We start from the raw sequence: 15,363 nt of genomic DNA, 5'->3' as shown, positions 1-15,363 counted from the left end.
GATGTGTTATGATTTACTTCTTATACTTCTCTTTATACTCCTCTATCAAACTCAAAGCTCAGACCGCTTAGAGCCGGCAGTTGAGCCCCGCATCGGTTGCAACCGAGGATCCATTCAATACAATAATTACTACGTTGCCCCGCCTCCCCCAGCTGTCAAGTTTTTTTTTTCCCTTTTCCTTTTCCTGGTTCTAGTATCAATTCAATCTTACTCATCATGGCAACTGTCGACGCTATTCTCGCTGCCAAGTACCCCGGCAAGGCTCACGCCCGCCGTGTTGCTCAAGCCCTCAAGGCCCAAGATGCCGGCGCCATCTACCTCGAGGCGCAAAAAACCCGTCTAATTGAGGACAATGACGAGGCCATGCCCTTCAGGTAAATATCCACACAACCAGAAGCTTGGCTGTTTGCCGTTAGCTACTACCTGCTGAAGCAGAAGCTAAAGCTAACTATCATATAAGACAACGTCGCCCATTCTTCTACCTAACCGGATGCCCCGAACCCGACGCTTCAATGGTCTACGACATCAAGGCTGATGAACTAACCCTCTTCATCCCCCCCATTGACCCCGACTCCGTCATCTGGTCCGGTCTCCCCCTCTCCCTCGAAGAAGCCGCCAACCTCTACGACGTAGACCATGTCCAATACACCACAGACGTGAACAGCACCCTGTCCAAGATCGCCAGCGCCCACGCCGGCAAGACCGTCGCCTTCTCCATCGGCGAGCAAGTCTCACAGGACATCAGCTTCGCCGCCTTCGCCAGCTCGAACAGCACAGACCTAAAGAAAGTCATCGACGACGCCCGCGTCGTAAAAGACGCATACGAAGTCGCCCTCCTCCGCAAAGCAAACGACATCTCAACCAAGGGCCACATAGCCATCGCAAAGGCCGCCCGCGCCGCCACAAACGAGCGTGAACTCGAGGCCGCCTGGTTGGCCGGCTGCATAGCAAACGGATGCCGCGAACAATCCTACCACCCCATTTTCGCGGGCGGAGCGAACGGCGCGACGCTGCATTACGTTAAGAATGACGAGTTTCTCGTTGATCAGGTGACCAAGTTGCGCAAGGGGAATTTGCTCATCGATGCTGGCGGCGAGTATCGTACCTACTGCGCGGATATCACCCGTGTTGTCCCGCTGAACGGGACGTTTCCGGCCGAGACGCGCGCGATCTATGAGATCGTTTTGCGGATGCAGGATGAGTGTATTGCGATGTTGAAGGAGGGGGTGCGGTGGGATGATGTGCATGCGCATGCGCACCGCGTTGCTATTCGCGGTTTGCTGGATTTGGGCATTTTGCGCGGTGAGGAGGAGGAGTTATTTGTGAAGCGTGTTAGCGTGGCTTTCTTCCCGCATGGTTTGGGCCATTATCTTGGTATGGATACGCATGATACCGGTGGTTATCCCAATTATGCGGATGAGGATAAGATGTTTCGGTATCTGCGTGTGAGGGGGGGTGTTGCCTGCTGGTTCGGTTATTACTGTTGAGCCGGGTGTAAGTTGATACTCGGGGCTTGCTTTTGGCTGCATCGGATATTGGAGAATTGTGCTAATCTGTTTTTTTTTTTTTCAGATCTATTTCTGCCGCTTCATTATCGATCCTGTTCTGAATGATCCGGAGACGGGTAAGTACATTGATGCTGCTGTCTTGGAACGGTACTGGAATGTCGGAGGTGTCCGTATCGAAGACAATATTCACATCACCAAGGATGGTCATGATAACTTGACCTCGGCGCCCAAGGCCATTGCAGAGATTGAGGCTCTGGCCCAATAAATAGAGCAGATAGCCTGTTCTGATTCTCATAGACCCGGGCCCTAATTCTAATGATTAGAATGAATAATCTGAATGTCTTGTTTAAATGATGTTCGATTCGATTGGATTCGATTCGATCCAAAAGCATGGTCATGGATCAGATCAGTCACATAGATCAGTCAAGGAAACCTTGAAATGTGATGGGGTATCAAGCATATAATTTCATAGAAATTGTACAGAATTGTGCAAATGACCTTGGCCTTCTTTACCATCCTTACTTTTCACTGCGCATCCGCTTAGCAACCCGACCCCTGGGCGTCCCCTCCGCCTCAGCATTAGCGCTAGCCTTCTCCTTCTTGTTCAGAACAATAGTCAATACATCGAAGCTGAATTCAGGAATATCAAGACAGATCTTCTTCCACTCCTCTTCAATCCCGTGGCGCAGGGTGTGGCTCCGGGCAGCCCAGTACGAAGCAATGGGCTTGCGAATCATAGTGTCGTGATCGGATGTGTTGGTGTAGACGTAACGGGCGTATGCGAGCTCGCCGCTGGGCGTGCTGTTCACGGAGTGGATCTTTTTATGCGCGAGACTTTTCAGGGCGGGCATGCCCAATTTCTCTGCCAGGGTGTAGACGCGCGCATGGCGAAGGAGTTCTTCGCCGGTGTTGTCAGTGGTTGCGGTTGCGACTTCTGAAGATCCGGCCGGGGTTGAGGGCTTTGTTTCGGTGTAATCGTGGGTGTATTGGAATTGAAGGAAGCAGCCGAAGGCTTCGGCGTTTTCTGCGGGGAGGGCGATGCGGCGCTGTGGTTTTTGTCAGTATGTGTGGACTAGTGTGGAAAGGCCTGGCTCGAAGAGGGAAGTGGATAGGTGCGTACCGGGCCTGATGCCTCGAATTTATCGACGAATCTGGAGAGGAGTGGTGATTCGATGAGGAGTGTTTGATGGGCTGTGAGTATGGTCTGGTTGTCATCTTCGCCGATGGCAATTTCGACGATTGGCGAGGTTAGGAAGCTAGTGGGCGTGAGATTAGCATCCACTGTGAATATGAGGAGAGTAGCATTGATGTTGCTGAGGGATGACGTTTGGTAAGGGTAAAGGTGCATAACATTCACATTCACTACCGCAACAATCGCAACCACATCGCAACACTTACTTCAAGAAATTGAACCCCGCAGTCTTCTGCACAGGTGCGGGGGCTTCAGGCTCAGTCTCGGCTTGCACATCAGGCATAGTATTATCCTCGGCTTGAGTCTCTTCGATCTGATTTGTCGATTCAGCATCATGGCTCTCGGTCATCTCGACCTCATTGGAGTTGGAGTTGGCCCCATTCTGCGCGACTGGGGTTCCGGGACCCGGAAGTTGTACTTTGGGGGTATCCATGATGGGTCAGGTCACAATTGAATGCGCACTTGAGTACAGAGGGGTGATTTCTAAGGCGCTGGCAGTGTGAAGGTTGAGGGGGTTGGGGTTGGGGTTGGGGCTGGGGTTTCAGGGTGTCAGAGAAGCCAAGGGGAAAAGCCGTCGCACTGTCTTCTCTGCCCGACACAAATAAACGTGCCAACAGCGTAAGTCACTTCTAGTAGTAGACTTGAATACATCTTGGGTTCACCTTCTAAATAAATTTCCTTATTTATTTTCTAATTATTATTTTTGGGTCCATTTTAATTACCCCAGACTTTCTGATTGGACTAATGTTTAAAGTAGGAACTTTATATGGAGTATCCACGTCATATGCCCTTTGTCCCAAGGCTCAACCTGCAGAAACCGAACCATCCCTATTTGCAGTCTTGATGTACCACTACAGCCTGGCTAACTAAGAGCCCGCTGTTAGCAATCCAGTCATCAAAATGAATATATGAATGGTCGTCCCACCTGACAAATGCTCCTAAAACCCCTCGTCTCCCACCTTCTTCCATCGATGTGAAATCGCTTCCCGAGAGAACAACGTCTTTCCTTGGATATGGATTGATTTCCAAAGACACTGAGCTGTCCTTTACTTGTGTAGAAAGAGAATCGAGCAGGGAACAGGCTGGTCTCCTTATTTCTGGACAATCGACCTGTGCTACTAGTACATCACATGGGCCATGTTGCCTCGCACCGAAAACAACATCTTTGGATATTCTGCTGGCTGTTCACAACCCTTTGACAGTGGAGATATCAAATTCTGCCCCGCTGCAAGAATGGCCTGGTGCTGAGCTTCCGATCACAGAAACATAAGGAAAACTACTCCCCAACACAAAATGGCTCACACTTGTTTTCCCACGTAGCTTCGGAGACCTCAACTCGCGGAATTTTCGGTTGGCTTAGATCCACAGGGTACCCAGTAAATGAAAAGCTTTATATCGGCATTCCTGGATCGACATTGAAAGCTCCGATGACGACGACTTTGATATCAATTCAGATAGCGGTCAAGAGGATGGTTGTCAATCGTTTATCAGTCAATGGCTTACTAGTAGCCGTGTGAACTAAAGTGCCTTTTGGTCGAGGTAGTATCATTCGATACTGCATGTCTCGTAATTCATTCGCTCTCGCACCCCTGTACCATAATAGGTTAAAAAAAACCAACATCGTAGATCCCTTCTTAGCACTTCTTTATCTCCGACTAACTCCGAACAACAACATCATTGCTTCCATAGTTAGTTACTCCGTACATAGTTAGTAGTCATACCAGTACGTACCCCGTGGTAGCCTAGATCGGATCAGATCGGCATATAAGAATGGAACCCCCGCATTTGACCAACATTGATCTTCCATCGCTAGAGTTACTTTCAATCCTTCCCACCTCCACCTCTTCCAGTACACCAACTAAATCATGGCATCCAACCCCCCCGCCGCATGCTGCACAATCGGCGTGACGCACGAAGGCAACCCAAAAGGCTCATTCAAACAACTCGGCGATGGTATGTCCCCCGTCCTTTGGGAACCTAACCAATCCCACCTCTATCTACTCCTAGATGCCACCCCACCTCAACAACCTGACTCCATTACTTACCCACCACAGTCGAACTCTACATAACCCACCCACCCACCAAAACCACCCGCGCAATCCTCTTCCTAACAGACGTAATCGGCCACCGCTTCATAAACGCCCAACTAATCGCCGACCAACTTGCCGCAAACGGCTACCTAGTCGTAATGCCCGACCTCTTCCACAACGATCCCGTCCCGCTCAACCGTCCAGCCAACTACGATTTAATGGCCTGGCTCAATGGTCCACCGGGCCATCTGCCGCCGCGCGTAGATCCAGTCGTGAAAGCCGTGCTGGCGGAAATGAGGGAGAATATGGGCTGTGAGAGGATTGGGGCTGTCGGGTATTGTTTTGGCGTACGTTGTTACTTCAAGTTTTCCTTCCCACGAGTTCGCTGGTACTATGTACTGATTTGATTTGATTTGATTTGGTGTTTCTCAGGCCAAGTACGCTGTTCGATTCCTTAGGCCTGGGAGTGTGGATGTTGCGTACGTTGCGCATCCTAGTTTTGTTGATGCGGATGAGTTGGCTGGGATTCGGGGGCCTTTGTCTATTGCTGCTGCTGGTTAGTACTACCTAGCCCCGGGGCTGCTTTCCTTTCACTATTCGAGAAAAAGATATCTAACGGGATCCCAGAAACGGATGCGATTTTCCCGGCGGCCAAGAGGCACGAATCGGAAGGAATCTTGGTGAAAACGGGCCAGGCTTACCAGATTAATCTGTTTAGTGGGGTGGAGCATGGCTTTGCTGTTCGCGCTGATATCACGAAGCCTGTTGTTCGGTTTGCGAAGGAGTCTGCGTTTACTCAGGCTGTTGTTTGGTTTAACCAGCACCTTTGATGGGAGCTACTAGACTAGTACTAAGGTATGATGGTATGCTTAGGAATTGATGGAAATGGAATTTTCGACATGCAGGCAAGCCTCTCGTTCGCCAAAGTCAGATATGCGGAATCAAAAAAGGTAACAGGTATTTGTTTGTGTTTGCAGGCCAGACCATAACACACCATGGCCCGGCATACTAGTACTTTGCGTAGCTATAGCTAACCCGGGCAAGTCTCGCGGGAAATAGGATAGTGGATATGTGGTAAAGAAATGACAGTTCAGTGCTGGTGCAATCTACATCTTCTCATGCGTAGCCATAAGGGAGCCAATGAAGGTGGTGACCAGTCTCGAGCGAACCTGGCAAATATCCTCCGGCACGAGCCAGATGGTCGCGCCCATCTTTCGAGCAATACTGATGCTGAGCTTGGCGTTGGCGTAGGCGTCCTCGTCCGTTCGTCCGGGCGTAACAAGGTCGTAGTCAACGTAGCTGCTCTTCATACCGTTAAGCACATCCAGCAGGAACTGGCCCGTTCCAATGGATGAGTCCTTGAAGCTGCGGATGGCGGAGGACTGGCCGCCGCTCTTGGACATGTCGTTTGCCCAGCGGATCATCTCTGCGTCGGTGATCTCGCGCTTGCCGAGGCGCTGGGCCAGGGCGGATAGGGTTCGGGTGATATCGCGGCGCATCAGTTGCCAGACTAGGCCGAGGGTGAGGGTGCGCTGGCCGTCGGTGATATCGGCGCCCTGAACTCCGACCAGTGAGAAGCCGTGGTGCTTTCCGAGTTCGATGGAGTAGTTTGTGTTCTCGACGGCCTTGAAGCGCATCAGTTCGCCGCCGTGGGCGGGGGGCTTGTTGACGTGGCGCCAGTTCACGCTGCCGGGGATGACCTTGTCGTAGGCCTGCAGCAGGACATTTCCGTCCCGCAGGTCGTCGAAGAGCGAGTTGACGGCGGGCTGGACGTCGAGGGAATTTAACCAGAGAGTGAAAACGCGGGCCTCGCGCTCACCCTCTGCGTCGAAATCTTCCACCTCTAGCTTCTCCTCCTCGGTGATGGGGTCCAGTCCGGGGTGTGTGTTGAAGAGGTTGGCGACGAAGGCAAGGTTGAGTTTGGGGTTTCCTGCGACCAGGGATGTCGGGGTCAGGAACTTGCGGCAGTCGAGCTTGTCCGCGTTGGAAAGAACTTGCTCCGCACGCTGGAGCAGATCTTGGGTTTGCAGGGGACTGCGGGAGCAGGTCTCTGGTGCCAACTGGTTCAGGAGAACAGTGTAGTTCTCACCGTCCTTGACGTCAGTGGAAAAGTTGGATACCCTAGAGCAGATTATTGTTAGAATTTGCCGTTAATTCGCTGCTGCATTTTTTGAAGCACATACCGTCTATCCCACTTGGCGTTTTTAAGGTGGTAGTTGAACCAGCGGAGAAGGATCTGCTCTGGGGGCAGGCGCAGGAACTGTTCGAGAGTCTCATCCTCATCCAAAAGGCGGTACAGCTCGGGGTGTAGCTTGATATCAATCTTGCCCAACAGACCACGTCGAATGACCTGCCAGATAAGACCCAGAATCAAGTGCTCGCGAACCTCAATAATGTCACCACTTCCAATGTTCACAACGGAGCAGCCGATGCCCTTGGCGGAGTTAATGACGATGTTGTTGTTCTCGGTCATGTGGAAAGCGTTCAATTGCTTGATCTTCTTGCCAGCCTTGTTCAGAACACGCTCATCAATGGTGTCGGGGACACTGTCGTTGATCAACTTGGCGAGCACCAGACCATCCTTGCACTTATCGAACATCTCAAATGTGTCGGTGGGGAAGGGCAGGAGGTCGCCAATGTCGGGGTCACCGGCCAGAACAGCGTTGATATGTCTGGTAAATTCGGTTCGCTCATCTTCGTTGATCGTGTGGGTGACATTGGACGAGGATCCTTGGACGTGAATCTTACCACCGACACTTCCCTTGGAAACGTGGCGGGAAGCACCGGCGCCAGCACCGGCTCCAGCTCCTTGGATCACAGCAGCGGGGGAAGCGCCCGGAGCGCCGGTCGCAGGCCCAGTGCGCAGCCTAGCAACGAGCTGGTAATTGTTAGTTCAGGGTCCCATATATTCCAAGCAAAGCAAGCCCAAATAGGTAGGTAAGCGTAAGCTGGTAGACCACGTACATCGATATAATCCTCGAGTTCCACGCGGCGAGAACTATCCAGCTCCACGCCTTTCAAGGTCTGGCGCACAACGTCATAAGGCTGGCGCTCGGATTGTTGCGTGGCTTTGATTGCGGATGATTCGTCCAAGTAGCCGCGGTCATCGACATCGAGCTTACGGAAAGCATCCTGGAGGGAGAAAATCTCGCCCTGGTCCAGCTGCGGAAACCGCCTAAATTGAAAGAAAGGCGCAACCGGTTAGCAATGGGTTGTTGGGAAATTGCGCTTGCATATAGGATCTGGTAAATACGCACTTCTGGAGCTTGAGGACATTCATGATGAATGTGGAGGGGTAAGCCGTTCGGGCGCAAGCGGTGGGAGAGCTTTGGCTCGACGGAGGGGGAAGGGGGAGGGGCAAGGAGAAATAGAAAAGGGACAGAGACTCCCTGGGGTGATGGAAGAGAAGAAAAAGAAGGGCCGAGAAGGGATTGGGCACAGGAAGGGCAGTGCAAGGAAGGCTAAACCCTCAAGGCTACGAATACGACTACCTTAGAACGGAGAGGTGGGGTGAGCCACCAAGTACGTAATATTACGTATTCACGTGTATTGTTTACCTCCGGCAACTCCGCGTCAGCAGGGCTAGTACTTCTACAGCATATGGCATTTACCTACAAACTAGAAGTATCTCCTTCGTATCCCCTTCCTGTTTTCCACTTACGCCCCCAACTCGCCCTTGTTGCCTACAATGACGTCGAGGATATTGGAGAGAAATACTATTAATACTACTACTGCTACTACTGCTGCTACTACTACTACTGTAAAGGCACCAGCATTCTTTCTCCCTTCTCCCTCCACCATGTCTACTACCACGGCTGAATACCATCACGACGAATGACTTGCCCAACATCCTGATCCCGCGCCCCCTCCACAACATCCCGCACAAACTCCGCGCCAATCGTCGGATCAATCGCCCCCATCCGTTGATTCATTTCCTGATCGCCGCCTAGTCCTGTCGCCAGAAACCCCGGCGATACACACCATGTCTTGACTCCGTCTTCATTCAAAATACGCCTCCATTCGCGCATCATCATATTCATACCAGTCTTACTGGACCGGTAGGCCGGGATCAGAAGACTCGATTTAGGCCACCCTTTCTCCGGAGACCGATTGATTCCTAACGCAAGGTTATCACTCTCGCCCAGAGTAGATGTACCACTGGTGATGAAGAGGAGTCGAGGGTCGGCCGATTGGAGCAGAAGTGGTGCGCAGGTGTAAGTCAGAATGTGAGTCCCCGTTGTATTGACATCCCACGAGCGATTCCAAATCTCTCGCATCGTCGGTGCGCCATTTCGATTCCATTGCTGGTCAAAGGAAGCGCCTATGTCTTTGTCAGCTCACTAGTTCGGGGAAAGGCTAGCCATTGAGTGCTGCTACACCTAGTCCAGGGTCAGAGTTAATGGCAGCCTTACCTGCGTTGTTGATCAACACGTCCACTCGCGCATAATGGCTGCGAATGTAGTCACACGCCTTCTCGATCGACTCATCGTCTTCGATGTCGATCTGTATCGGTACGGCAATTGCACTACTGTTGGGGTACTCCTCCCGTACCTGGTACGCTGCGGCCTCGGCATTCTCTATGCTGCGCCCTCCAAGCAGAATTGTATATGCCTTGGAGGATCGAAACAAAGCTTTGACGATTTCTAGGCCGAGACCAGTATTGGCACCGGTAATAAAGACGATAGGGGTAGACATTGTAGAGACCTATGACGAAGAAATTATGAATGTAATGTGAACTACAGCCAGAGATGGGATCCAAGACGTTGATTTAAATACCAACATAGGACGACCTGCCATGGCCTATTTTCCCGGCGATAAACGCCAATTCTCCGTTAATCACACTTGAATTGGCTCAGAGGAAGGATAGAAATCTTGGAAGGACCAGAGGATTTCGGAGAATCCAGCCTCATAACGCCGAGCTATCCCAAAAAGGAAATTCGGTCGGCCGAGTTGAATTTCCTTTGGGGGATATCAAGTTTATTTCTGGGGTCATGGAATGATTTACCCGTAGTCGACAGCTATGTGACTGAACGGCTCTATCTCATTCCTTCATACATTGGCCCAATATCTAGACACCTGCATTCGGATTGGAGGATCCATGGGCAACATCGTTAATGCGGGGCAGGAGCAGGTGGGCAGGCATCACCTCTTTCGGCCCAGTCCTTATGGAAATTTCCAGCCATAATTGAACACGATCCAATGATGTGAAAATATGTCGGAATTCTCCAACCTAACGGGCAAATTTCGAATCCGCAAGGACGCAAGTGGCGCCTCTAAAAGACCGCGCGAATCCCAAGTGTGCACCCAGTGCCGCAAGGCAAAACTTCGCTGTGATCTTCAAAGACCGTGTGGCTCGTGTGAAAGAAAAGATGAAGCAGCACTTTGCTCCTATCAGCGTACTTTTCCCGGACTCAATCAGCCCGATACGGCGGAGGATCGGCTTGCGCATTTAGAGTCACTGGTCAAGGGTTTAATGCAAGACTCAACCTCAACCTCTGCTTCATCTAACCTTTCCGTCAACCACCCAATGCCTCTCCTCGGACTTGAATCAAATGGTTTCGATCCACGGGTACCAGCTCAGATCGCAGATGGCGAAAATAGAGCTAGATATGTTGGCTCGACTCATTGGTCTGCAATACTTGATGATATCCAAGGTTTGAGAGCCGCGTTAAGCCAGCACGATGACTCTCCCGAGCCTGATTCGGGTAGTAGGTCGTCGGCAACACCGGCCATCGGCAGGGATATGATTATATTCGGATCTCCAAGCAACTACTCTATGGAAACGATCATCTCGCAGTACTTATCTCCAAAGATCGAAATCGACCGGCTGCTCGCTGTCTACTTCCAAGGAGAAACATTTATCATTCCTTTCATTCATACATTTCAGTTCCAGCGGCAGTATCGCGCATTCTGGGAAGATCCGGGAGCTTCGAATCCTCTCTGGTTGTCAATGCTCTTCTCTATCTGCTCAGTGGCGAGTATGGTTCGCGGTACCGTTGGAATTGCCCCGACGACACGAGAAGATGTCCTTGCCGAGGTCTCCCACTTCCAAGAAGCAGCGGGGAAATGTCTCGTCAAGGGCGAATACCATCGGCCACAGCGATATGTGCTTGAAGCCTTGACTCTTTATGCGCACTGTATTAATATGCAAAGTCTTGATCCGTCCCGGGAAGTCGGTGCTATCTTTGGCATGATTGTGCGAATGGCATACGAGATGGGATACCACCGAGATCCAGATTCCCTAGGGTCTTCTATGAGTGTGTTCGAAGGGGAAATGCGTCGGCGTTTCTGGGCCCTTTGTATACAGATTGATCTCATGGTTTCTTTCCAGCTGGGTCTTCCTAGCAATATCTGTCCCGAGAACTGTGATACGCGGTCACCGCGAAACCTGTTAGACTCCGACTTTGACGAAGACACTCAGGTTCTACCACCCTCTCGCTCCGAAACCGAAGCTATCGGTCTATTATGGTTCATTGTGAAGGATCGCCAGATGGTCAGCTTTGGAAAAGTATGTCGCGATACGCTGAGCTTCACGGAGAAATCCGAACCCGAGATCCTGCAACTCGACAACGAAATTCGGCGCATGTATACGACTATCCCGGAAATTTTACGAACGCGTCCTCTAGCGGACTCGATCTCTGATCCCCCATTTCTCGTGATGACTCGCATCTACGTGGAATTTATCTATCTGAAGAGCCTGTGTGTGTTTCATCGCAAGTACATGACTCGAGGAAATCTGTTCAGTACGAGATCTTGCGTGGAGGCGGGCCAGCGACTGGTCAGCCAGTTCATCGAGATATATCGAGAATTTTCATCTGGTGGTCAACTCCATCGAGAACGGTGGATGCTCACTAATTTCACAATGAATGATTTTCTATTAGGGGCCATGGTGCTTTGTCTGGCGATCCATATTCATACTCGTGGGAAGAACTTGAATCCCGGTCAATCGGTCCTTGATCCTGCGACTGCAGATTCAATCCTGTCCCTTTTGAGGCAGGCCCATACCATCTGTATTGAGAAATCCCCCGCCAGTCGAGATGCGCGGTATGTCGCACAGGCGATCATGACCACTTTGAACAAGCAAAATCAAGAATCGACGACTGAAATCAAGTCACGGGGCCCACCATTGCTGTCACAGAGTGAGAGTGATCCATTCTACCTCGGTTGGTTGGACCCTTTTCAAGCAGGTGATGAAGGCGTGGGTTTAGATTGGAGTTTGTTGGACTCAGTTCTGGTTCTGGAACCGGAGATCACACGCTAGCTTGCTTCTTACATCATGCGGGTCCATCTCCGACCCGCCAACACCTGCCACGCCGCCCACTTCTTTTATTTACAATGGCCCCGGCACACCTCCAATCGGGCATTTAATGAGATCTAAATCATTCGCAACATCCTCCTGCTTACTCCTATAAAATATCTCCAATTTCCCTGCCACGTTGCTTCGCTACGTGGCCCTGCGACGGGCGCGTCCAACGCCAACAACGCCAACGCCTATGGCGGGCACTGACCAAAAGTCATTTCTGGGGACCTTTTCCCCATGGAATACCCCGAGGAGCTCAACCCCTCAGCCTCAAGCCGCGGATCATAATCCGAGCTCTGGTGATGTCTTGCAGCGCTCGCAAGGCGAAGATCATACCGTGACACACCGACACAAGCTAGGCCAGCGCCATTACCCATCCGACTGTCCCGCGTTGAAGCCGAGATGGTTTTACGCCGTGGATTCGCCAAAGCGGAAACCCTCGTTAAACGATGCTAAGAAATCCGATCCTAAACCGCTGCCGCCGCCGAAGAAGTTTATTCCTTTCTCGCTTAAGGACTCGCAGTCCATCGAAACTACGTTCCAGAACCTTATCGAAGATGAAGATCGCGATCAGGGTCAGGGCCAGGGTCACGGCCAGGATCTACCGCACAACAAGGATGGACAACGAGAACGGGCACAGGTTTCAACCAAGGTCGCTGTGAACGAGGATTATTTGTTTGACGTCGATGTTCAGCAACGGGAGCTGGGCCCGGCTTATTGGATTGGTCCTGTCTATGAAGTCCGGCGGGGGACGTGGTTCTTCCAAGATGGATCGAATCTGAAGCCCTGCGAGGAAAATCTGGCAACGCAGTTGGAAGAAGGATATCTCAAGCTTCGGCCGTGGAGGACGGACGCCGCGGACGCCAGCTCCGGAGACCCTGCGACATCGGCTTCGGCGAAGCATGATCGCTCTAACGACCGTGACCGTGACCGTACGGATGGCAGCGCAGATCCACGGCCCGGTGTGTTCGGAACGCAAACACAATATCCGGAATCGTCAAAGTCTCGCTCACAGGGTACCGGGAAAATACCCGCTTCTTCGACGATGGAGTCTCGTCAGTATCGCTTGTTTGGCGCCTACATGAATAGAATCGTGGCCTATCAGGACTCCTCAACGGCTTGGGTCACTACTGATGACTTCATGTCCCGTGTTAGCACCACCGTATATCAAAAACTCGGCGGTGCCCCAGGTCTAAAAGTAGTGCGTGGTCTAGTCGAGCCCAAGCGCCCGAGAGAACCATCTGACCTCCGCGAACGAGATCGAGAACGAAAGCCCGCCGATAAATCCGGCGCTAGAACACCCGAGGTCCCCTCTTCTGCGACATTTACAGATCCTATATCCAAATCTAAGGGAACAGATGGTATAGACAGGCCAACAGAAGCCGATAACCCGGAAATCAGACGACCTCAGTCAACACTGGAGCGACAAATGTCGTCTCTGGCAGGCGAGCCGCAAAACCCGGCTGAGCTGGAGGAACAAGCTCGTAGACAGGAGGAGCAGGAGATGGAAGACTTGCGAGAAGTCGATAGTGAGGATCGAGATCGACAAGTCGATCATATCATCCTCGTCACGCATGGTATTGGTCAACGGCTTGGCCTACGACTCGAGAGTATCAATTTCATACACGATGTGAATGTGCTTCGCAAGACGCTCAAGACCGTCTACAAGGCTTCACCGGATCTTCAGGCGTTGAATGCGGCCTTTGCGGATCGTGACGGCAATTGTCGCGTCCAGGTCCTTCCTGTGTAAGTCACCTACAGAAGCAATTTCCCTAAATACTGCTTTTTGGGACGGGCTCAAACTAATATCTATACAGCTGTTGGCGCCATCTACTCGATTTCCCCTACCGCGGAGTCCGACAGAACAGAAAAGAACTCGATCTGACAGACGCCGACACCGTCGATGACGATGCATACCCCAGTCTAGCAGACATCACGCTCGAAAGCGTCCCAGCGGTCCGAAACCTGATATCCGACCTGGCAATGGATGTCCTCCTTTACCAGAGCGGCTACTGCGAGCACATCTCCAACATCGTGAAACAAGAGTGCAACCGAATAATCGGGCTCTATAAGCAGCGCAACCCATCATTCAACGGCACCGTCAGTCTCTGCGGCCACTCCCTCGGAAGCGCGATTCTATTCGACATCCTCTGCCACCAAAGTACAAGCACGACCGGATCCCCAAATACAAGATTCACCGCACCGGCCGACGATCTCGCCGACCAATGGAAAGAAGAGAGAAGCGAGCTAAGCTTCGAGTGCGAGGAATTCTTCTGCCTGGGGTCGCCCATCGCGTTATTCCAAATGCTCAAGGGCAAGACAATTGCCGGCTACTCGCCTCTAGGCTCGAGGAAACGCAAAAGCGCGCTGGACATCGAATTTGACGCCAAGGCCATCCGCTCCCTGAACTCTTCGAAGCGCGACTCGCAGAGTCAGGCTGGTCGCGGGCCCATCGATAACTCGGCTATTATCTCCGCGCCTAAGTGCCGCGATCTGTATAATATCTTCCACCCCTCTGACCCGGTGAGTTATCGTCTTGAGCCGCTTATTTCTCCCGCCATGGCCAGTCTCAAGCCCCAGCCTCTCCCGTCTGTGAAGAAGAGTATCTGGACGCAGTCTGGACAGAGTCTTTCGATTATCGGGTCGAGGATGGGTCAGAGTGTTGGCAGTCTTTGGAGTAACTTTACCTCGGGGGTGGCGAGTAGTTTACTGAATCGCAGTTTGGGATTACATGCGGATGAGGTTTCGTCCGCTGTGAATGCGACGAACGAGCGCGGGCATAAGAGGGCGCAGTCTGGTGCGGAGTCCTCGCAGGGCTCTGATCAGCCGCAGACGCTTATCGACGGGGATCTGGAGACGCTTTATGATGGGTTTCAGAGGAGTCGGGATGGTCAGAAGAACTCTAAGGGTCATGCGACATCTAGTTCTGGAAGTGAGAATGATTTGGATTCCGAAGAGCAAGAGCGGAAATTGAAGTTTGAAGATGCTAAGGTTCGCGGCTTGAATTCGAATGGTCGGGTGGATTATAGTATTCAAGAGTGAGTGGGATTTATCCTATCCTATCCGAGGTTTTTTTTTTTTCCCTTGGGAATTGTGGATACTGACTATTTCTTTTTTGGGTAGGGGCGCGTTCGATATTTCTCTTATCGCGAGTATTGCTAGTCATCTCACGTACTGGGGGGGATGAGGATGTTAATCACTTTATGCTTTCGCAGATGTTGTCGAGGGAATCGCGGCATCGGAATAAGCAATTGTAAGAGATCAATAATATTTGCCGATGGTTCCGACCTGAGCTTTCATTTTATTTCATTTTTTGTCTGTGTCCGAGTCGGT

The 15,363-nt window shown here is 51.6% G+C and overlaps 7 protein-coding genes across 7 annotated transcripts; 4 read left to right on the top strand and 3 right to left on the bottom strand.

The window, feature by feature from the left end:
• Positions 1 to 216: 216 nt before the first annotated feature.
• On the top strand, positions 217 to 1,773 carry N7533_007890 (aminopeptidase P family protein; the record flags this gene model as incomplete). Its single annotated transcript, XM_057104540.1, has 3 exons — positions 217 to 374; positions 461 to 1,445; positions 1,573 to 1,773. The coding sequence occupies 3 exons, from the start codon at positions 217 to 219 to the stop codon at positions 1,771 to 1,773; spliced, it is 1,344 nt and encodes a 447-aa protein (XP_056959497.1).
• A 253-nt stretch (positions 1,774 to 2,026) lies between these two features.
• On the bottom strand, positions 2,027 to 3,133 carry N7533_007889 (uncharacterized protein; the record flags this gene model as incomplete). The annotated part of the gene is made up of 3 exons (XM_057104539.1): positions 2,027 to 2,554; positions 2,629 to 2,764; positions 2,907 to 3,133. The coding sequence occupies 3 exons, from the start codon at positions 3,131 to 3,133 to the stop codon at positions 2,027 to 2,029; spliced, it is 891 nt and encodes a 296-aa protein (XP_056959496.1).
• Positions 3,134 to 4,565: 1,432 nt separating this feature from the next.
• On the top strand, positions 4,566 to 5,560 carry N7533_007888 (dienelactone hydrolase family protein; the record flags this gene model as incomplete). The annotated part of the gene is made up of 4 exons (XM_057104538.1): positions 4,566 to 4,653; positions 4,755 to 5,077; positions 5,163 to 5,286; positions 5,358 to 5,560. The coding sequence occupies 4 exons, from the start codon at positions 4,566 to 4,568 to the stop codon at positions 5,558 to 5,560; spliced, it is 738 nt and encodes a 245-aa protein (XP_056959495.1).
• A 276-nt stretch (positions 5,561 to 5,836) lies between these two features.
• Positions 5,837 to 8,010, bottom strand: sac6 (fimbrin; the record flags this gene model as incomplete). The annotated part of the gene is made up of 4 exons (XM_057104537.1): positions 5,837 to 6,851; positions 6,914 to 7,608; positions 7,695 to 7,905; positions 7,988 to 8,010. 4 exons carry the CDS (start codon positions 8,008 to 8,010, stop codon positions 5,837 to 5,839), a joined length of 1,944 nt encoding a protein of 647 aa, XP_056959494.1.
• A 526-nt stretch (positions 8,011 to 8,536) lies between these two features.
• On the bottom strand, positions 8,537 to 9,425 carry N7533_007886 (uncharacterized protein; the record flags this gene model as incomplete). The annotated part of the gene is made up of 2 exons (XM_057104536.1): positions 8,537 to 9,051; positions 9,143 to 9,425. The coding sequence occupies 2 exons, from the start codon at positions 9,423 to 9,425 to the stop codon at positions 8,537 to 8,539; spliced, it is 798 nt and encodes a 265-aa protein (XP_056959493.1).
• A 517-nt stretch (positions 9,426 to 9,942) lies between these two features.
• On the top strand, positions 9,943 to 11,991 carry N7533_007885 (Fusarisetin A cluster transcription factor; the record flags this gene model as incomplete). Its single annotated transcript, XM_057104535.1, has 1 exon — positions 9,943 to 11,991. The coding sequence occupies one exon, from the start codon at positions 9,943 to 9,945 to the stop codon at positions 11,989 to 11,991; it is 2,049 nt and encodes a 682-aa protein (XP_056959492.1).
• Positions 11,992 to 12,223: 232 nt separating this feature from the next.
• Positions 12,224 to 15,287, top strand: N7533_007884 (DDHD family phospholipase; the record flags this gene model as incomplete). The annotated part of the gene is made up of 3 exons (XM_057104534.1): positions 12,224 to 13,776; positions 13,848 to 15,058; positions 15,154 to 15,287. 3 exons carry the CDS (start codon positions 12,224 to 12,226, stop codon positions 15,285 to 15,287), a joined length of 2,898 nt encoding a protein of 965 aa, XP_056959491.1.
• Positions 15,288 to 15,363: the final 76 nt, after the last annotated feature.

Source organism: Penicillium manginii (genome assembly GCF_028828005.1).
Source record: "Penicillium manginii strain IBT 31320 chromosome Unknown utg000005l:1.0-5665137.0:1.0-5668048.0, whole genome shotgun sequence".
Lineage (NCBI taxonomy): Eukaryota > Fungi > Ascomycota > Eurotiomycetes > Eurotiales > Aspergillaceae > Penicillium > Penicillium manginii.
The sequence above is the reverse complement of the archived record's forward strand: the minus strand, read 5'-3'. Positions and strand labels throughout refer to the sequence as shown.